Here is a 21,532-nt window from a genome sequence, read left to right on the forward strand (position 1 = left end):
CCCCCACTCCAGTATTCTTGCTTGGAGAATCCCATGAACGGAGAAGTCTGGCAGGCTGTGTATAGTCCATAGGGTCTCAGAGTCAGACACAACTAGCATGTAGACTCTCTTTTGGGGCTTACAACTTATTTTGGAGAGACAGCTTAAGAACAGACTATTTTGTTCAATAACATAATGTGGGAAATGTAGCAGCAGAGGAATGGTGAGGGTGAAGGCCAGAAGAAGAGCATCCAGCCCAATGTGGTAGTTGGGGGTTGGGGACAAGGAGACAGGAGGTAAGTCTGAGAGCAGGACAGAAACCAGGAGAGTTACCTCCCTGAAGCCAAGAGAGTGTGTTGAAAAAAAGAGAGAGACAGGGGAGGAAAACAGAGTCGGATCCTTCAGCTATGGAACAGTATGGACAAGAAAGTCCGTTGGATAGACAGATGGCGGTCATTGGTGACTGTTGATAGGGCAATAATTGGGGAGGTGCGGGTGTGGAAAGTCAGTGTAGTGCTCATGCTGAGGAATTAAAGGGAAGTGGAAATAAAAATCTTTGCTGTGAAAAGAGTAAGTTAGAAATCTGTCATTGAGGGAAAATTTGTCTTGACTTTTAATCAGAAAAACAGGTTTCTAATTGGAGAGAAATGAGCTGGTTGAAGATAAAGAGGTGAATGATGGATCAAGGGAACAGGTTCTTGATTCCAGTTCCAGATCCCACTCTTCTTCCTCCTAAGGTGGCCTCTGTCTCCTCCTGATTCTATTAGCTCCCTCCTCTCACAGATGGACTTTGCCTCTAGTCTCCCTTGTACAGACTCAGCTGTAGCTCCCTAAAATATGACAGTGACACCAACTGAATGTCAAGAACCATGGCTGCACAGGAATCCTGACCAACTTGATTCCCAGTTATTTACTAACCTACAAAGAACTGATACACCTTTCCAATAACAAAAATACTTTTGTCTACCACCTAGAGCATCTTTTCCTGGGTCAAGGTGCCTGGGGGTTCAATTAGTAATTGGGAGGTTGTTTGTTCAAAATGGATTATAACAAAGAGAAGTCTTGTGAGTTATTTAATCCAGCAGCTAGGCAATGGCAACCCACTCCAGTACTCTTGCCTGGAGAATCCCATGGACGGAGGAGCCTGGTAGGCTGTGGTCCATGGGGTCGCTGAGAGTTGGACACGACTGAGCAACTTCACTTTCACTTTTCACTTTCATGCATTAGAGAAGGAAATGGCAACCCACTCCAGTATTCTTGCCTGGAGAATCCCAGGGACAGAGGAGCCTGTTAGGCTGCTGTCTGTGGGGTCGCACAGAGTCGGACACGACTGACGCCACTTAGCAGCAGCAGCAGCAGCAGCAGCAGCAGCAGCAGCAGCAGCAGCAGCGAAACCTGAGAGTAAGCCCTTTCTAGTGACTGGAGGACACACAGCCACTTTAGAGCGCTTGCCAAAGTTTCCGCTCTCTGACAAAATTTTCTAATTCAAAACAGACCATTTTTTCCCCACCTTTATTACTTACAATGATGTTTCAGTGAGCTCCATCAGAAATTGCACCCTCATCTTTCTCTACCAGCAGTGTGGATATTCTTAGCAATTATATATGTTTTTTTGGTAGTTTCAGCTCTTGGTGTGATCGAATTTCCAAGTTATAGGAGGTGATTTCCTTTCACATTTCTTCTAATGAGTGTACCTCTTCTTTCATTCGTGATTTTTGTTTATACTCAATTCAGTAATTTAATGAAAATACTAAAATGAAATCATATTTTCTTTTAAACAATGGAATTTCCATCCTCATTTTTTTTTAAGAAAACAAATTTAGAATCTAATAGAAAATCATCACAGCCAGATAAAACACTGGGATTGGATGTTTACTGTACTCACTGTAATGCTTATATTTATATGATTACCAGAGAGCTCATTAGAAGCCTCTTGAGGAAAGAAATTTGTCTTTCAAGTATCTTCCTCACATACAGATGCACTTGGTAGCTATTCAGGAAACGTATGGATGGACTGACTTTAACTAGAGAGTTCTAATAGAGTGAACGGTGATTTGTCATCTAGGATAAGATCTGTCTTCCTAACGCAAAGTCCTCAGTCCCGAGTCTTGCTCTTTTGCCTAATAAACTACATAAGGTAACTTGTTTTCCAAAATATCAGTATTATCCTCTTCCTACCAAGATAGGGGCAAAATAGCACTTATGCGGGATTCTGAAGGTTTAAATTTGAATTAAATGAGAATAAAGTACCCAGTCCACAACCAAAAATATATTTAACATGCTTTAAAGTTTATTGAATTCAAGAATGAACTGGACAATCATTTAACTTGAGACCGTTCTCTTAACAGTAAAATAAAATTATTACTTCTCGCTCCACCTTCCACACAAGATTGCTGTAGAGAATAAGATGCTAAAGCTTTAAAAATTGAATAGTACAGTACTACTTTGAAGTGGGATTTGTATGTTGATTTAATGTCTTTCCTATCAACTGGTATTTTTGCAATTGACTCATTACAGCTAGCCTTCCTATTAAAGCCCCCAACTAACTCCACAACTGTTGTACACATTTTTAATACTTCGTTTAGACTATTTCTGATTTTGCCTGGTTGCAAGTCTGTGGAGCCATGTACGACTGTGACAGACTCGCACTTTGCAGGAAAACATTTTTCTGGAGTCCTGTTCTCAGTTTCAAATTGCTGGCAGAAGTAGCACGAAATCAGTGACTCCACCCTAGCCTCTTAAGTGAATTGTGATCACGATACTTTAAAAAGGGAAACGGACAAAGACCTCAAAATAGTTTGCCCAAATTAAAATCACGCTGACCAACGACAGCGCACAGATGGGATACCCGGGAAGAGTCTTAAGGGCTCGAAAAGGAGAGGACCGGGAGTCCGAAGGCCCCTCCGCTCCCCGGTCCTCTACTGGAAGCACGACCCGGGTCCAGCGCTGGAACGGTTGCGGGGGACGGGGGTGGGTGGGTCCCCGAGCGGGCGGCCAGGACCCGCGGCCGGTTGGGGGTCAGCGAGCACCGCGGCCGTTGAGGACTCCAGCTCCCAGCAGGCACCGCTTCCGCGGCCGAGGCGCGAGGCGGCGCTGCCCGCTGGGACTCGTAGTGCGGTCTGGTAGGAGAACCGGGGAGCCAGCCTGGGCTCCTTTTCGCCCACGTTGCGGAAACTGGGCCTGGTGGGAATCACGCCGGCCCACTCTGGCCCGGCGGCCCTAGGGGGCGGGGGTGGGGGTGGGGGCGAGTGGAACACGACTGGCTGCGGCGGGAAGAGGGCCCTCGGCGGCGGCGCACGTGGGGGGTAGTTAAGCGCCGTGAAACCCGGAAGCCCCGCGCACCGCCCACCGCCCTGGTGACGGCTCAACGCCTCTCCCGGGTGGAGGTGGGGCAGGGTGTGTGGGAGGAGGGGCCGGCCCACCCGACTCCTCAGAGAGCCGCCCGCGAGCCGGTTCTCCCCTCCACTCCCCTCCCCCATGGGGCCTACGCCGCGCGGGGCCCGCCCACACCCCGGCGCGTGCGCAGAAGCCCCGCCCCTCCGCCCCAGCCCCACCCCCAACACCCGCAGCAGCCGCCGCCGCCGCCGCCGCCACCTCTCCCTTCCTCTCTGCTCTTTTTCTCCTCCTGTTTTTCTCTTCCCTCCTCCCCCTCCGCCTCCTTGTCTCCTCCCCCTCCGGCGCTGACGCTCGCGTAGGGCCCTGGCGTCAGACGCGCGGGGGGCGGGGCGAGTGCGGCGGGGGGTATAAGTAGAGGGTGCAGGAGGCGGTGCTTCCCCTTCTCCCCGGCGGTTAGTGCTGAGAGTGCGGAGTGTGTGCTCCGTGCTCGGAACACACATTTATTATTAAAAAAATCCAAAAAAAATCTAAAAAAATCTTTTAAAAAACCCCAAAAAAAATTTACAAAAAAATCCGCGTCTCCCCCGCCGGAGACTTTTATTTTTTTTTCCTTCCTCTTTTATAAAATAACCCGGTGAAGCAGCCGAGACCGACCCGACCGCCCGCGGCCCCGCAGCAGCTCCAAGAAGGAACCAAGAGACCGAGGCCTTCTCCCGCTGCCCGGACCCGAGACCGCCACCCTCACTCCCCAGCCGGCAGCCAGCAGCCAAGCCTCCAGCGGCAGCGGATCGACCCGATTCTGCGGCCGTTGAGTAGTTCCCGATTCCGGTTGATTTTTGTCCCTCTGCGCTTGCCCCCGCTCCCCTCCCCCCGGCTCCGGCCCCCCGGCCCCGGCACTCGCTCCCCTTCTCTGACGGGAAAGGTCGCGCGGCCTGTGGCCCTGCAGGCAGCCGTGCCGAGATGAACCCCAGCGCCCCCAGCTACCCCATGGCCTCGCTCTACGTGGGGGACCTACACCCCGACGTGACCGAGGCGATGCTCTATGAGAAGTTCAGCCCGGCCGGGCCCATCCTCTCCATCCGGGTCTGCAGGGACATGATCACCCGCCGCTCCTTGGGCTACGCGTATGTGAACTTCCAGCAGCCGGCGGACGGTGAGAGCCGGGCCCGGCGGGCGGGCGGGCGGCCATGAGGCTCAGGCGGCGGCGGGCGGGCTAGGCCGGCGGGGCCGGGGGGAGGGGGCGGGAGGGCATGTCACCCCACCCGAGGCCAGCGGGCCGAGGCTGGGGCGTCAGGACCCCGGATCCCCGCGCCGGCCGGGCCCCGCGCCGCCGGCAGCCGCACGCCCCTCGCGCGCCCGGCCACTTCCTTCTCCGCGACCATTTTCTCGGCCTCAGCAGCGCTCAAACTTTAGGGTGATGACGCGCCCGGAGGATGGGTGAGATTGGGTTCTAACACCACGCGGCGCCCCCCCCGGTAGCGGCGAGATCCTGGGGGGTGTCGAGCGCCGAGACCCCTTCTCCGGTAGTCGGTGGAGGCGCTCCCACCACCCCCAGGCTCCTGCCGGCGCCCCAGGACGGGGAGGAAGTGCATTTCGTTGCTTGAAAAATACCACGTGTTGAACCCGGTAACCTCCCAGGCCCGAGGCCTGTACCCTGCCGCGGGTCCAGTCGCCTGGGGGAGCCGCGGGGACTTGGAATAAAGTTAATCTGGTGGTCGTCCTCTGGTTTCTGCCACCATTCTCACTAACGTGTGAGTGACTGACGGTTCCAGAAGTGTAAATTACCAACGAGACGTTGCTTTGGGGGTTCAGACAGTTCTTGTAACAGCAAGTTAGGAGAGGGGATGTAGAAGATGACCCATCGTTTTCTCAGGCAATTTAGTTAGTTTTGATTTTTTTAAATCTAGTAGTTTCGTAGTACTGGTAATTCGGTTTTTTTTTTTCTTTTGTATTTTACCTCCTGAAATCGTCTCTGGTTTTGAAGGATTTTACTTAAAAATGTCGTCCCCAATTTTGACTGTAGAATGTTGCTTGTGAGTGTAGGGTGTACTAGACCCTACACAGGGTATTCTAGTGGTGATTTACTTATAAAAGTGGTCCAGGATATTCATACATCATGGGGAATCAGTGAAAAGTAAGGGATTAATTAGTTTGAATATATGAGAAAAAAGATGCGATTAACTTTATATTTTTATAAAGTTCACAGAAATTCGAATATTTGGCAAATAGGTATATGGCCTGATGAGTTGCCGAGATTTTTCTTTATAGCTGAATCGATTGACTTGGAAGAGTCATTTTCACTTAATTTTATGATACATTTTTGCCTTTTTTCCCTTGACTACTTGAATATATGTCAAGTATTATAAGGAATTAATTTTTGTAGGAAAGGCCTTGAAGGTGGAATTTAAAACTTTGATCTCGTTAAGGAATTGTTTTTGGTCAGTTTTTCACTAGGTGAAGTTAATACTGAGATTTGGAGGTGACAGGCTGTCGAGCCACACCAAGTAGTAAAACTGCAGTGCAGGTTTTCTGCCCTTTGCTCTGTAGGCAGTAGTTCCAAATGCCTCTCTGTAAGGATTCTTCCCAACTCTGATCAAGTTTATCACTAAATGGAAGATCAGGGAAGGTAATTTGAGTGCAGATAATCACAAACTGAAGGGTTGATAGAGAAAACTTGAATGAACAAATTCTAGAAATGTGAATTTTTGAAACTGACTGTTAACATAGTTTCTAAGCTTAACAATTTTAAATCAGAAAAAATAATTTCTTAGGATTTGAAAAGTTGGAACTTCAGGTTACCATGGTTACAGTACACTCACTGTATTATTTTCTATACCAGTAGACTTGTACTGTCAGTTCTGAAAAGGCAGCATTTTTCCATCTTCAGTTTATTTTATTCCTATATGTATACAAATTATTCTCTTTCCAAATTACGTGATCTTCCTTCTACTCCCCCCTTATTTTGCTACATCGGTGTAATAGCTTCTGAAAGTGATCAGTTTCCAATTTAACAGGAAAAGGTGACTCATTCAAAAGAAGCTCAAGCAAAGTCAGCTAAAAAACTAGGGGAGCTGAGTAGGTGTGGCCAGTTGATAAATGAGCTGACAGCTGATTGTCACTATCTTCTAGAAACTGAAATTTTCATTTATAGAAAGAAGTGGCCGGAAAATTTGTTTTCTCACTAACTTTACAATTAACACTAGCGTGGCATTTGTGAAAATTGATGTTTCAGAACTTCAGATGGATTGTGTGTGTCCCTTTAGGAACTAGTCTTTTCTACTTAAGAGGATATATTTTTCCATTTAGAATGCAAACTTCTTTAATAAGTGTTTCTTTAATGGTACCAGTGCACATAATTTGATCCTTCATAGACTCTGAACTCAGATTTTGAAATTTTCTAGCACTATCCAGAAGTAACAAATCATCAGTTATTAAGTAAATGGTTTAAGATAAAATTGGTTTTATATGTATTAATAGTGAGTTGGACTATTGTAAACAGGTTATTTAAAAAATTTTGTTAATAGCTAAAGATGCTCAACTTCACATTAGTTTTTGAAGGCATGACTCAAATGTTTCTGAATGGATAAAACCTTTCCTTTTTTTTAACATGGTAGCAGGAAGTTGTGCCATGAGTCACTGAAATCCCCCCAGTAAGTCAGAAACTTTTTTTTAGAAGATGGGCTAGTTTTTGTGTAATACTGACAGGAATAAGCAATAAAACATTTTTAACAAGTAGTAGGGAATAAGTTAAAATGCTTGAAAAGCTGTAAACTGCTCTGCTTGTGGATAATCTGTAGTTGCTTTTAGTGTCTTTTTATATTGCTTTTCAAGCAGATTGTGAAGGGGAAATCTGTTTATATAGTTAACTAGGAACTAAAGCGCTTTTAAATTTCATGGCAATTAAAGGAAGAGATTGCTTCAGAAATATATTAGTTCTAAACAATATGTCATCTGTTAACATGTGGGAAATTTGGGATTTCTTGATACTTGTCTTTGTGTTGTATGATATAAATCTAGACTGACAGGTATAAGGTCCAGCCATCTTCAGTTTAAAGAGGTAGAGGGGCCATGTGCTCAATTATTCTCTCCACAGTAGTATATTAAGTAGACTGTAAAAGTTTTGAATAATATTTACTTTGAAATGTCCTTTCTTGCAGCGGAGCGTGCTTTGGACACCATGAATTTTGATGTGATAAAGGGCAAGCCAGTACGCATCATGTGGTCTCAGCGTGATCCATCACTTCGCAAAAGTGGAGTGGGCAACATATTCATTAAAAATTTGGATAAATCCATTGATAATAAAGCACTGTATGATACATTTTCTGCTTTTGGTAACATCCTTTCATGTAAGGTAAGCAAAAATGTGATAAGTAAGCATAATTTACTGTTCATGGGGTTCTCAAGGCAAGAATGCTGAAGTGGTTTGCCATTCCCTTCTCCAGTGGACCACGTTTTATCAGAACTCTCCATCGTGACCCATCTTGGGTGGCCCTGTGAGCCACAGCATGGCTCATAGTTTCATTGAGTTAGACAAGGCTGTGGTCCATGTGATCAGTTTGGTTAGTTTTCTGTGATTGTGGTTTTCAGTCTGTCAGCCGTCTGATGGAGAAGGATAAGAGGCTTATGGAAGCTTCCTGATGGGAGAGACTGACTGAGGGAGAAACTGGGTCTTGTTCTGATGGGCAGGGCCATGCCCAGTAAATCTTAATCCAGTTTTCTGTTATTGAGCAGGGCTGTGTTCCCTCTCTATTTGATCTGAGGCCAAACTATGATGGAGGTAGTGAAGATAATGGGCAACCTTCTTCAAAAGGTCCCATGCACGCTCACACTCATGCACTGCTGAACTGCCCCCAACCCTCCAGCAGGCCACCAGTGACCCACACCTCCACGGGAGACTCCTGGACACTCATGGGCAAGTCTGGGTCAGTCTCTTGCGGAGTCACTGCTCCTTTCTCCTGGGTCCTGGTGTGCACAAGGTTTTGTTTGGGCCCTCTCAGAGACTGTTTGCCCAGTCCTGTGTAAGTTCTGGTGGCTCTGTGGTGGGGTTAATGGTGACCTCCTCCAAAAGGGCTTATTGCACCCAGAGCCCCTGCCCCACTGCAGTCCACTGCTGACCCGTACTTCCGCAGGAGCCCCTCAGACACATTTCTGGCTCAGTCTCTGGGTCCTGGTGCACACGATTTTGCCCCTCCTACCGTCTTGCTGGGCTTCTCCTTTGCCCTTGGATGTGGGCTATCTTTTTGGTGGGATCCAACATTCTCCTGTTAACTCTTGTCAGAGCCTAAAGAGGCCCCAAAGATGAAAGTTGGATAAGACAAGGTGCTTGCTGTTACCAAGCACACAGTCATCTTTCACTAGATTATCAGAAACCTAATTTGGAAAATAATTGGAAACGCTGGTGTAGGTCAGAGAACCCCATGCGAAATACTTAGTTCAAAACAACAGACTCTCCGTGGTGGAATTTGTCTCATAATAATAGGTTATAAAAATGAAAATTAAATGAGTAACAAAGTTTTTAAGTGATAGTAGTAAAAATATATCTAGGAGTTTCTCTGGAGCTGTTGTGGGTAGTGTGAGCAACTGAACTGAACACTTACTGCAGGGTTGTAGCTGTGTGCTTAGTCGCTCAGTCTTGTCCGACACTTTGCAGTCCTTTGGACTATAGCCTGCCAGGCTCCTCTGTTCATGAGGTTTTTCAGGCAAGAATACTGGAGTGGGTTGCCAGCCCTTTCTCCCGGGAATCTTCCTAACCTAGAGATCAAACCCCCATCTCCTGTACCTCTTGCATTGCAGGCACACTGAGCCGTGGGGAAGCTACTTGTTTATTCCTTAAGATAGCAACTGTGCTTTCTGTTAATGGATATCTTTATTTCTCAAATACCGAGGTTAGGTAGCTGACAAGTTATCTGAACATTGGAAAAATCCTAAATCAATAGTAAGTAATGAAAAATTGGTATACACTTTTCCCTAGGTGGTTTGTGATGAAAATGGTTCCAAGGGTTATGGGTTTGTGCATTTTGAGACACAAGAAGCAGCTGAAAGAGCTATTGAAAAAATGAATGGGATGCTTCTAAATGATCGCAAAGTGTAAGTATAAATATGAAGTTAATCATACTTCAAATCTGTTTTTAATAGTTAAAATCAATTCATCCATTTTACAAGAAATATTTGTGCTCAAAAGAGGTAACAGCTAGAGTGAAAATTAATAAACCATATCTTGGTAGATTTTATAATTTTTTTTTCTTCCATATTTACTGTAACATACAAATAACAGTGAATTAATACAGCTGGTCAGCATTCAAACCGAAAAGAAAAAGGAGAAGCTAGGTATGCTGAAATACAAAGCTTTCCCAGAAATAAGTGCATAGTTGAAAAACTAAGAAATCCAGGCAGAAACTTAGTCATAGTTCTTAAGGTAATAATTAGCCAATTTTACATTCAGAGCTGGGGCTAAAATGATTTGCCTATGTTTTACATGCTGGTATGACAGATAAACTGGGATACAGATTGGTTGGATAGATTCAGAGCCCAGGGTAGCTCTTTACTCGGCCTTGTTAGTCGCTCAATTGTGTCCTAACTCTGTGGCCCCCCCATGGACTGTCACCTGCCAGGCTCTGTTCATTGGAGTTCTCTGGGCAAGAAAACTGGATTAGGTTGCCATTTCCTTCTTTAAGGGATCTTCATGACTCAGGCATTGAACCCGGGTCTCTTGCTTTGCAGGCAGATTCTTTACTCTTTGAGCCACCAGGAGTTCTTTAGCCTACTCTTACAATTATTGTAATTGTGACAGTTTGACTCCCTTTTCCGTGTAAAGATAAATCAGAAATAAATCAGAAGTCTTCATGGTTTATCTTTTCTGAAGTAAACTTGTTCTTAAAAGTTGAAAACTTTAAAAATGATGATACTTATAAAACCTCTGTAAGACTTTCTGCTACAGAAAAGGTTGTAAAAATACAGATTTTTATGAGCCCAAAGAAATTACAAATCTCAATTTTCTTCATCTTCTATGCCAGTGGATTTTTCTTATCTGGCCAGATTCAGCCTTGAGGTCATCTTGTAAGTGATCTGTGAGTTCATGTTGCCATGTAAACTGGGGTAATGGCACACAAACTGGGTTTGGTTCTTAGAAGTCAGCTACATCACTCTTAAATCTGTGTCGAGTGGGGCGGGTGGCATGGTCAGTCTGTTCATGGAGGACTCAAGCACATGGTGTTAGCTGTTTGAGTTCTGTCAGCTGCATGGTTAAGGAAAGATTTGGAATATGTAAAGAACCTCATATGTCTCAGAAAACCAGCAACTTCTCAGTGTAAAGAATGTTTACAAAGGATAATTCTTAAAGTTAGTACATCTTTAGATGAAGAAAGCGTTCAGCATCACTAGCATTTACAGATTAAAATATCTTTGGCCTGCCAGCAGTGGTTTAGAGGAGAAAACGGCTACCACTGGTGATGGCCTAGATTAAAACAAGAACTTGATTTATTGCTGTTTTCTGAGTATAAAATGATATAACCCTGTTTTGGAAAGCAGTTTGTAGGTATAAACTTAAGGTCATTTATATAACCTTTGAACTGCCGTGATTTCTACAGTGCAATCCTAAGAACAAGTAACAGTCTTGTAAAGTTAAGGCATTATTTATAAAAGCAGAAAGTTGTGCTAGCCACAATGGAATAATGTTCCCATTGAGAACACTTAAAAAACTAATTGCATGGAGAAGTACCACTGTGTGGGAGGAGGGAGATGAGGGGGATTCTAAGAGAATAAAATCATAGGTATCTTCTCTGAAGAGAAATTGTGCTAGATAGACTTAAACACAGAAAACAAAAAGACACACTAATATTCAATCATGTTCCGGGTGGAATTGTCTGAGATGGATCTTTGAAGTGAAGTGAAGTCGCTCAGTCGTGTCCAACTCTTTGCGATCCTGTGGACGGTAGCCTAACAAGCTCCTCCGTCCATAGGATTTTCCAGGCAGGAGTACTGGAGTGGGTTGCCATTCCCTTCTCCAGGAGATCTTCCCAACCCAGGGATTGAACCCGGGTCTCCCATATTGTGGGTAGACGCTTTACTTTGATGTTATTCTCGTATTCTGTAGTGACACGAAGACTACTGTTACACTGCAGAAAGCCTTAATTTTTAAAACACTTTTGTTGATAATGTCACAAAGAAATTCATCCCAGGCTGTTGGGTGTATGAGGACAGAATTCAGTAGTGTAAATTTCTGTTGTGGAAGAACCATGTTGGAACAGCAGTGATGAAAGTTTTGTCTCTTCACTGGCCTGCTCCGTGTATACTTCCATTTCTTTGTGTTTCTGGATATAATCTTAACCCAGGTTAGCTAGAAGGACAGCAAAAGAGTATATTAGGAAAAATATCTTTTTTGTGTGGTTATAGTTGGGAGGTTTGTTATATTTGGTGCTTTTATTTTTTCACTTAAGACCCTATTTCTGTTTTATAGTGTGCTCTTTATTAGCGATTCTGAAATTAGCAGTGACTATTACAGAATCACCTATCAGGCTTAATTAACCTGAACTTCATAAAGTAGAACCTAATTTTATAGTTCTTACATATTTTATTAGATTTGTTGGAAGATTTAAGTCTCGTAAAGAACGAGAAGCAGAACTTGGAGCTAGGGCAAAAGAGTTCACCAATGTTTACATCAAGAATTTTGGAGAAGACATGGATGATGAGCGCCTTAAGGATCTCTTTGGCAAGTTTGGTAATGTGTCTGAATTAAATTTTTATATTCACATTTTGTTAGTTTTGGATAATATACTAAAAATAAATGAGACTTCATGGTACTTAAATTTTGTAGTTAATTTGGATTAAGCTACTGATAGTCCATTATACTAGCATATAAATAAAATTCTATCCAGTTCAAAGGTTAATAGCCTTGTGTTAGCACAGTAAGTTGTGACTGTGTAATTGGAACAGACTTTAAAAGGTTTTGCCATGTTAAGAAATTGTGCTGGATTTATGCGGTAACAGATCCCATCTCATCAGAGGCATTGCATGTGACACAGCCAACTTAGGTTGGAATGTAGTCTTTAATTATGGGTTAGGAAAGCTGGCCAGCTTTAGGATATTTGGCCAGTCTCAGCATCATGTTTGAGCAATTTAAAATAATAACTTTGAACGATCCAGATTTTCCAGTGAAGTGTAACCAGTCTCACTTGAGATAGTGTGTAGCTAATCAAAAGATGAACCTGACATGGTGCTCCTGCAGATGTTTTGCTTGCCCCTTAACTTTGCTTTCCCTTCTGGTTAACTTAAACAGGTGTCCTGTTTTTTTTTAAAGAGCATTTCAAATCATAAAGAATTACGAAATGTAATAATTTACAATTGTCAAGCTGTCATGCCACATTGAACCCTCTAAACAGTCGTATCTGTGCCCATAAAGATTCTCTGTAATTAGATGTGATTTTTTTTTTTTATAACCTTTTCCCCCACCTACCTAAAATAATACCCAGTTCAGTTAAATCTATTTTATTGAGTGGGTTGGTGGGGGAGAAGTATGTCTTCAGAAACATGCCATCTCTAGGTAATTCTGTTTTGTCTTCCCCAAAGGTCAAACCCTTTGTTTCCGCTGCTCCCTGTTGAAAATCAAGTGGGCCAAGGCTTAAGGAATTCTTAAGAAAATCAAGTTTTAGAACAATGCATCTGTTTTGTACTAAATGCTAAGAATAAATTAACTTTGTCATTTACATTTGTCTGAAACATACCTCCTTAAATGGAAGGAGGAATATTTCAGAGAAAGAGTTTACTTAGCTTCTTAGAAGAAATAAAGGGTCTTTGAAGAGAATGTTTAGTGCTCACGATAGGGGAGAGGGTAGTTAGAGGAGGAGTACATTTCTGGAGGTTTGGAATTTTTTTTTAATCCCCATTTTTATATTCTTTTCTGCACAGCTTTTTTGAAACTTGAAATGTATAAACTAAATGTTGTATGGAATATATTTGAATCATTTAATTTTTTTTCAGGACCTGCCTTAAGTGTGAAAGTAATGACTGATGAGAGTGGAAAATCCAAAGGCTTTGGATTTGTAAGCTTCGAAAGGCATGAAGATGCACAAAAAGTAAGACTTAATATATAATTATCAGCGGCAATGTGGGTTTTCCGTGGGGGATATAAAGTTGATTTGCTCTTGCATCGAAATACACAAGCATACCGCTGGCTGTTCTACATGTTGTTTTCCATATGTATTGTTGTGAATTACTTGTATTTCGTTTATTAGTTTTGAGAGTATAAATTGAAAATCTATTATTATGTCTTAAGACTTCCCTGGTGGCTCAGATGATAAGGTGTCTGCCTACAGTGTGGGAGACCTGGGTTCAATCCCTGGGTTGGGAAGGTCTCCTGGAGAAGGAAATGCCAACCCACTCCAATATTCTTCCTGTGGAAAATCCCATGGACGGAGGAGCCTGGTGGGCTGCGGTCCATGGGGTCGCAAAGAGTCGGACACAACTGAGCAACTTCACTTCCCTTCACTTCTTCATTATGTCTTAAAACCTCAAAGTTTAGTTTTTGTGGTGGGTCCATCTTTAGCTTTTATCATCTAACAGATTTTTTTTTGGTTGTTAAAAAATGAACTTATTAGTGCAAGTTAGTAATTAAAATTTTTGTGTTTTTGTTTGGTAAGGCTGTGGATGAGATGAATGGAAAAGAGCTCAACGGAAAACAAATTTATGTTGGTCGAGCCCAGAAAAAAGTGGAACGACAGACAGAACTTAAGCGCAAATTTGAACAGATGAAGCAAGATAGGATCACCAGATACCAGGTTCATTTTTTAACTGAACAAGTAAAACTAAGGAGTGAGGAAACCTATTCTATGTTCATTTCAGTTACTGCCAGGTAACTGGAGGGTTTGAGATGAGAAAAGGAGAGGAAACATGGGATAAGCTAATAGGAAGTATGTTTAAGTACCACTGTGGTTTTCTTTTTCCAAATTTTTTTTTTTTTTTAAGGGTGTTAACCTTTATGTGAAAAATCTTGATGATGGTATTGATGATGAACGTCTCCGAAAAGAATTTTCTCCATTTGGCACAATCACCAGTGCAAAGGTAAAGTGTATGATTGATACATATCTTTTTTTTTAAGATTCGAGAAAAATATGTGCCCATGTGAAAGTGAAGTTGCTCAGTCGTGTCCGACTCTTTGTGACCCCATGGACTGTAGCCTACCAGGCTCCTCCGTCCATGGGATTCTCCAGGCAAGAGTACTGGAGTGAGTTGGCGTTTCCTTCTTCAGGGATCTTCCCTACCCAGGGATTGAACCCGGGTCTCCCGCATCGTGGGCAGACGCTTTAACCTCTGAGCCTATGTTCCCTGAAAAGCATTTAAGTGGAGTATTGTGCATCCATTTATTCTGAATGTATGAAGAAGCATGCATGTTTTACAAAGGAGAGTCTTTTTATAAAGTCCTTTTTAAAAAGAAGTTCTTTGTGGATCACTGTATCACTGTTGGCAAGGAGATTAAAAAGTTTGGCAAGAATTTATTCTGAGAGAGGAGGTCATTATGTTAATTTGATAACACTCGCTGAAAAAATGTTGATCAAGACAGAAAAGTGACAACTCCATGCTGAAGTCTGGCAAAGGACTTGGTTGGCTGTCCCAGATATTTTCCATGCTTGTATACTTACTGTATGCATATAAACTTGTTATAAAACAGAGTCATAGTATACCTATTCTGAAATTTGTCTTTTTATTTACAGATCTGGGTACATATTTATCTCAGACATTTTCTCATTTTTCATTAAGGGCTGGCTATTCATGGTATAAGTGTACCATAATTTATTCTGCTGTGCCCATATTGTTGGACATTTGGGTTACTTGCGTGTTAACAGTATTAGACCTACCACTCCTAACATCCTCATATATCTTTGCACACATACATACCAGTATTTCTGAAGTCCTAGAGTTGAAATAGCTGGTTAGTGGGTATGTATATCATGTCAGCTCTTTGTTTTATATTGCGAATGTTTTTTCCAAGTGTTCCATTTAGGACTTGGGATTCTTGTATCATCTTAGGTTTTCCTTGTATTTTGCATATTTTGTTCGGAGTCAGAATCTATCTGGCAATTGGAATTGTTTCAATGTGATGTGACTATAAGCTCTACGTTAATTCAGAATTATCCCATTGCATCATATACTAGATAGTCCAAAGTCCATCTTTTATCCACTGTTTTAAAATGTAGGCTTAACATCCCAAGTTCCCATACTTGCATGGTTATATTTCTAGACTCTTTTTGAGATGTAATTGACATAAAACATATTCAAGTGTACAACATAGTTGTTTGATAATTGTGTATACTGCAGAGTGATCACCACTAGATAACATTTATTACCATAGATTAAAAATGTTTTCTTTCTTGTAATGGTAACTTTAAAGATCCACTCTCTGCAACTTTCAGATAAGTAACACATATTAACTATAGTGCCCACACTGTCCCTATACATCCTATTCGTTGCATCCCTAGTCATTGCTTCCTTGTGACTTTATCCCTAGGAGTCTGTACTTTTTAACCACTTTCATCCGTTTCCCCAAGCCCCCTGCCTCTCTGGCAGCCACCAGTCTAATCTGTTCTCTGTATCCCTGAGGCCAGTTTTTTGTTTTGTTTTGATTCCACATTTAAGTAAGGTCATGAATCTGTCTTATTGTTCTTTTGTTTGTTCCAGTATCACCAGCATGATGTTTAATACAGATGTATAGCATGCATACATGTAGGTCTACTGAGTTCATTTCCTTACTGCTTGTTTAAAAAATCTTTGGAGTTACTGTGAAGTTTCCTGAATGTTGTTTATACCCCAATATTTATGGCCCTTACGGTTGTGAGTGAAATTTTAATTTTAAAACGATACTCAACTGCTCCCCACCCCCAAAGAGTAATAAAGCATCTTGTCAGCTTGACTTGTTAGAATAGTTAGATTTTAATTTTGCATTATTCTAAATTTTTTACTAAAATTGAGTAGGCTTTGAATGTATTTAGAAATTAAACCTTAATATTGAAAATCTAAAAACCTTCAAGTTTCTGTTGTGTCTTTGCCTCTTTACTTTTGCTTGGCTAGGATAATGCATGCATGTAGTCTACCCTTAGTATTTGGATGTTAACGGGGAAATTGTGGGGAAAAGATGAAAGTGTTGACAGGGGTAAGTGTGAGCTGGTGGCTCTAGTTGATGCTGTTTTTGTGCCTCATTCTTCCATTGCATTAATTGTGTGGTTTTTTAATTTTCTTTCAATAGGTTATGATGGAGGGTGGTCGCAGCAAAGGTTTTGGTTTTGTATGTTTCTCCTCCCCAGAAGAAGCCACTAAAGCAGTTACGGAAATGAACGGTAGAATTGTGGCCACCAAGCCATTGTATGTAGCTTTAGCTCAGCGCAAAGAAGAGCGCCAGGCTCACCTCACTAACCAGTATATGCAGAGGATGGCAAGTGTAAGAGCTGTGCCCAACCCCGTAATCAACCCCTACCAGCCAGCACCTCCTTCAGGTTACTTCATGGCAGCTATCCCACAGGTAGGTTCTAGAAAAGGACAAAAACCTCATGAAGGTTTTCCTGTTTGGTCACCTTTAATGTTTTGTCATCCTCCCTTCCCCCCCAAAAAAGAAGAGTAAAGTCTTAAGATGAAAACATTGAGATGTGAATTATGATTGGATTTGAAAAATACTTAAGAGTGTGCATGCTATGTATTAAGTCACTTTAGTCGTGTCTGACTTTGCGACCCTATGGACTGTAGCCCACCAGGCTCTTCTGTCCATGGGATTCTCCAGGCAAGAATATGGGAGTGGGTTGCTGTGCCCTCCTCCTGGAGTGTGAGGACCTGTTAACTATTTTGAACTATTATGCATAATGTGTTGTATTATCTGCTTTTTCTGTGACTGATACATTTGCTTGCTTCCAACAGACTCAGAACCGTGCTGCGTACTATCCTCCTAGTCAAATTGCTCAACTAAGACCAAGTCCTCGCTGGACTGCTCAGGGTGCCAGACCTCATCGTAAGCTTTTTTTTTTTTAAGTTGCAAAGTATTTGAACTAAAAAACATAAATGAGGCAAATTAGCTGTTATATCCAATGGTATATTAGCTGTTGCTTTCCGTAATTTATAGTTATGGGTGTTCATTTTCGGCATCTTTAGCATTTTGTTCTTTAGAAAGAATCTTAAATTGCTAATAATATGTATGCTAGTTTGATTTTTTTTTTCTTTTTATCACAAGTTTGGGAATGCATCCAACTCCATTTCATATTTTTATGCTCTGATGTGAAGTGGCATAAAAGTCTGAAGAAATGGCAAATAGGAGCCTAAGCTTTTAAAAAATATACTTGTTTATATTTGGTCATTTTTAGTCTTTTGTGCAAATCTCAGCTCTGAAAAGGCAAGATGAACACTTGAGTTTTTCCCAGTTAATGTGTGTTCATATCTTTAAATGTAGCATTCCAAAATATGCCCGGTGCTATCCGCCCAGCCGCTCCTAGACCACCATTTAGTACTATGAGACCAGCTTCCTCACAGGTTCCACGAGTCATGTCGACACAGCGTGTTGGTGAGTCTTAACCCTTCCCATAAAAGTTGGTCTCCAATTGGAAATACAAAGATAAATACAAAAAACGTTTTTATTTTTTTAGCTAACACATCAACACAGACGATGGGTCCACGTCCCGCAGCTGCTGCAGCTGCAGCTACTCCTGCTGTTCGCACCGTTCCACAGTACAAATACGCGGCGGGAGTTCGCAATCCTCAACAGCATCTTAATGCACAGCCACAGGTCACCATGCAGCAGGTGTGGATTTGACGGCTTCTTTATGATAAAGATGACAGTCCTAGATTGCAGAGACTTTGAGGACAGCCGTATGATGTGTGAGAGCTCGAGCTGTCTAGAACATCTTGTTGAAGTCCCCCTAATGGCTAGAATGTAAAAATATGTGCTATACTCCAGGAACTAGAGCAGCATTTTCCCTTCCTGAATTGCGTATGTAGTTTGAGAGTTTTATTTGGCATAGTTGTAAGAAAGGGTGAAATAAAGTTTAGTTTGTGAGATTTGGCTTACCGTTTTTCTGCTTTTTTGACCCCTGGGACCAAAATTGTGGTTGATTATACTAGAAGTATGGTTCCAAAGACTACTCCAGATAAAGAAAATTCAACATCCCTGTGCTTATAATACTTGAGCACTTAGGTGTTAATAGCCGCCTTAGGCTGCATTTTCTGGTTCACTCAGCTTCTCCTGTTTATGTTTAGATTATAGTCTTTATCCGGTTATTTTCCAGTGATGACTATGTTTGTGCTTGCCATTACTTTTGTACTTAGGAATTTTCCCATTTTCTTTCTAGCCCGCTGTTCATGTACAAGGTCAGGAGCCTCTGACTGCTTCCATGTTGGCATCTGCCCCTCCTCAAGAGCAGAAGCAAATGTTGGGTAAGTACCTTTGTCCCACCTGGTCAGTTACAGTAAGAGACTAGAAAATAGGAAGACACTTGGACTGCCTTTGTACCTAAAAATGACAGCTAGGGTGGCGGGATCTGAATTGGTATGAATGATTACCATGGCAGTTTGTCTGCCTAACTCATTAAAAGCCTGGAAATCTATTAAAATGTTGCCTTTGATGGACAGGGTAATGGGGCAGGACTTGCCAGGTTCCTACCACATTTTCTGAAGGAGGAGTTTGAAATTTGAACCAAATGAGTAAGCCACTTTGATTTTGACTGAGCACAGATTTAACACATAGCTTCATCTCATCTCTTTTTGGCAAACTGATGCTTTCAAGAATTAATTGCCTTGTGGTATGATGTTGATCCATTTTATACTGATCATCTCATGGAAGATACTGGAGTGGTGGATTATGGGTTCGCATTTATTTGCTGTATACGAAGGGTTCATAAACCCCAGTTTTACTATAGTAGATGCCTTAAAAAATTTTTTTTTGATTGAAGGAGTTTTTGAATGTTTTTGTTCCTAGGTGAACGGCTCTTTCCTCTAATTCAAGCCATGCACCCTACTCTTGCTGGTAAAATCACTGGCATGTTGTTGGAGATTGATAATTCAGAACTTCTTCATATGCTTGAGTCTCCAGAGTCTCTCCGTTCTAAAGTAATTTAAATTTATCATTTACCTACCAGCTTCTTATACTACATATTCCAGAATGTTTTGTAGAACATTTATAAGTTCTTTGTACAAGTCACGCACAGTTCTAAGAGCTTTATAAATATTAATTGAAAATCCTAATAACCTATGGTGCTGTCATCCCTATTTTATAGACAGGAAAACTGAAGCATAGAGAGGTTAAATAATTTGCCTGGTTGCTCACAAAGCAGCTAGTGAATGGCAGAGCTCGCTTTCAGATCCAGTCACTGTAACTCCAGCATCCATTAACTCGCTCATCTGTATTGAAGAAAGGGATATTTGCTGATATTTCTGAACTTTGGGGGATTTTTGGTGGGGAGAAGGAAGTACAAGAGGTTAATAATTCCAAAACAGTGGTGGAATAGAGCCCAAAGGATACAGATGTATAGTTGGAGTGTGTTTTTTTTTTCATAACAGTCATTAACACCTTCATCTGAGGAAAGGAGTTTGCCTTTGTTGGACATTTGTAGGTTGGCGGTTTGAAGCTGTATTCTAATTATTGTTCTTCAGAACCAGTTTGTTTTCGTTTTTTCAGGTTGATGAAGCTGTAGCTGTACTCCAAGCCCACCAAGCAAAAGAGGCTGCCCAGAAAGCAGTTAACAGTGCCACTGGGGTTCCAACTGTTTAAAGTGAGCCTGCCTCGTGTTTCTTATTCTCACAGTTTGAGCATGTATTGAAACGTAGCAAAAACTCATTTTATCACTAATCCAAATGCATTTCAGTTTTTCAAAGAGAAGTAAAAATACAGAGGAATTAACTATGTGTTACCCTGGTATAGACTTGAATTTTTGAGATCAAGACCCCTTCAGACATTTTGCATAGTAATTTGTGTTTAATAGCTGTAACGTGGATTGGCCCTGTGTAGATAGCTGAAGGACTTTCATAGCTTAATACATTTTCTTGGGTGGCAGTGATGAAGTTGTTTTTTGGCCTTTAATACTGCCTTTCATTACCCCCAAGAAATAGGGTGACGTAGCTAGAGCCAGGTGTGTACAAAGCTTCCCTATGAAATAGGAAGTAGCTGGGGCTGTGCGGGTCTTGTTCCGTGTTGAGGCTCCTCTGCCCCGCTGCCACCGTGTGAGAGCGGCCGCGCAGCTTGGGAATGAGCAGGGGAGGCTGTGGTTCACAGAGCTTTACAGAGACAGGCCCTCCACAGGCTGAACTTGGCTGAAGGCTTTCATTCTGACAAGTGCCAGTATTGGTCCTCTTAAATTTGTTTTTATTAAGAGACTTGACATAACAACATTGTGTAAATTTAAGGTGTGCAACGTGTTAATTGGATACATTTATATATTGTAAAATATGACTGTCATTATAGCTATAATTAGCACTTCAGTCACTCAGGTAAAGGTCCTTTCTTTTTAGTGGTTGGAATCATTATGTTCTGTGACTTACATTTGATGATCATAATCTCTTTTTCCCCCACATTTACAGATGATCAGGGACCATGAAAAGAAACTCGTGCTTCACCGAAGAAAAATACCTAAACATCGAAAAACTTAAATACTATGGGAAAAAAAACATTGCAAAATATAAAATAAATAAAAAAAGGAAAGGAAACTTTGAACCTTATGTACCGAGCAAATGCCAGGCCTAGCAAACATAGTGCTAGTCCTAGACGACTTACTGATTTACAAACAAAAAACACAAAAAAATAGTAAAAGATAAAAACAAATTAACGTTTTATAGACCGTGGGAAAAAGAATTTTCAGCAAAGTACAAAAATTTAAAGCATTCCTTTCTTTAATTTTGTAATTCTTTACTGTGGAATAGCTCAGAATGTCACTTCTGTTTTAAATAACAGAATTGATAACTGAGCAAGGAAACGTAATTTGGATTATAAAATTCTTGCTTTAATAAAAATTCCTGAAACAGTGCACAGTGATGTTACGCTATTTTATTTCTCTTCATTTATTTCTCTTTGTAATTGGCTTGGGAAAATAGGTGATACTTGAAACTGACGTTAAGAGCCTCTTTCATAACAAAGGCACTGATGGTTTTTCAGAAGTTTATTAGGTTTATGGAAGAAACATAAAACCATGCTTCTAATGCACTTTATGAAGTCAGATTTCTGTGTGAGTTCTTTTGAGATTATATGATACGTTACGGT

The 21,532-nt window shown here is 41.8% G+C and overlaps 1 protein-coding gene across 1 annotated transcript; it reads left to right on the plus strand.

The window, feature by feature from the left end:
* Nucleotides 1-3,777: 3,777 nt before the first annotated feature.
* Nucleotides 3,778-21,286, plus strand: PABPC1 (poly(A) binding protein cytoplasmic 1). The gene is made up of 15 exons (XM_068983971.1): nt 3,778-4,468; nt 7,473-7,666; nt 9,287-9,402; nt 11,892-12,031; nt 13,291-13,385; nt 13,950-14,087; nt 14,275-14,370; nt 16,550-16,822; nt 17,212-17,302; nt 17,738-17,848; nt 17,931-18,085; nt 18,633-18,717; nt 19,259-19,389; nt 19,958-20,051; nt 20,857-21,286. The coding sequence occupies exons 1-14, from the start codon at nt 4,276-4,278 to the stop codon at nt 20,048-20,050; spliced, it is 1,911 nt and encodes a 636-aa protein (XP_068840072.1). The 5' UTR covers nt 3,778-4,275; the 3' UTR covers nt 20,051; nt 20,857-21,286.
* The last annotated feature ends 246 nt before the right edge of the window (nt 21,287-21,532 follow it).

The sequence above is a fragment of the Capricornis sumatraensis genome, chromosome 11 (assembly GCF_032405125.1).
Source record: "Capricornis sumatraensis isolate serow.1 chromosome 11, serow.2, whole genome shotgun sequence".
NCBI lineage: Eukaryota > Metazoa > Chordata > Mammalia > Artiodactyla > Bovidae > Capricornis > Capricornis sumatraensis.

Coding starts and splice junctions, on each gene's coding strand:
- PABPC1 (XM_068983971.1), top strand. CDS start 4,276: ATGAACCCCAGCGCCCCCAGCTACCCCATGGCCTCGCTCTACGTGGGG. Junction 9,403..11,891: donor CTTCTAAATGATCGCAAAGT/GTAAGTATAAAT, acceptor ATATTTTATTAG/ATTTGTTGGAAGATTTAAGT. Junction 16,823..17,211: donor TCATGGCAGCTATCCCACAG/GTAGGTTCTAGA, acceptor TGCTTCCAACAG/ACTCAGAACCGTGCTGCGTA.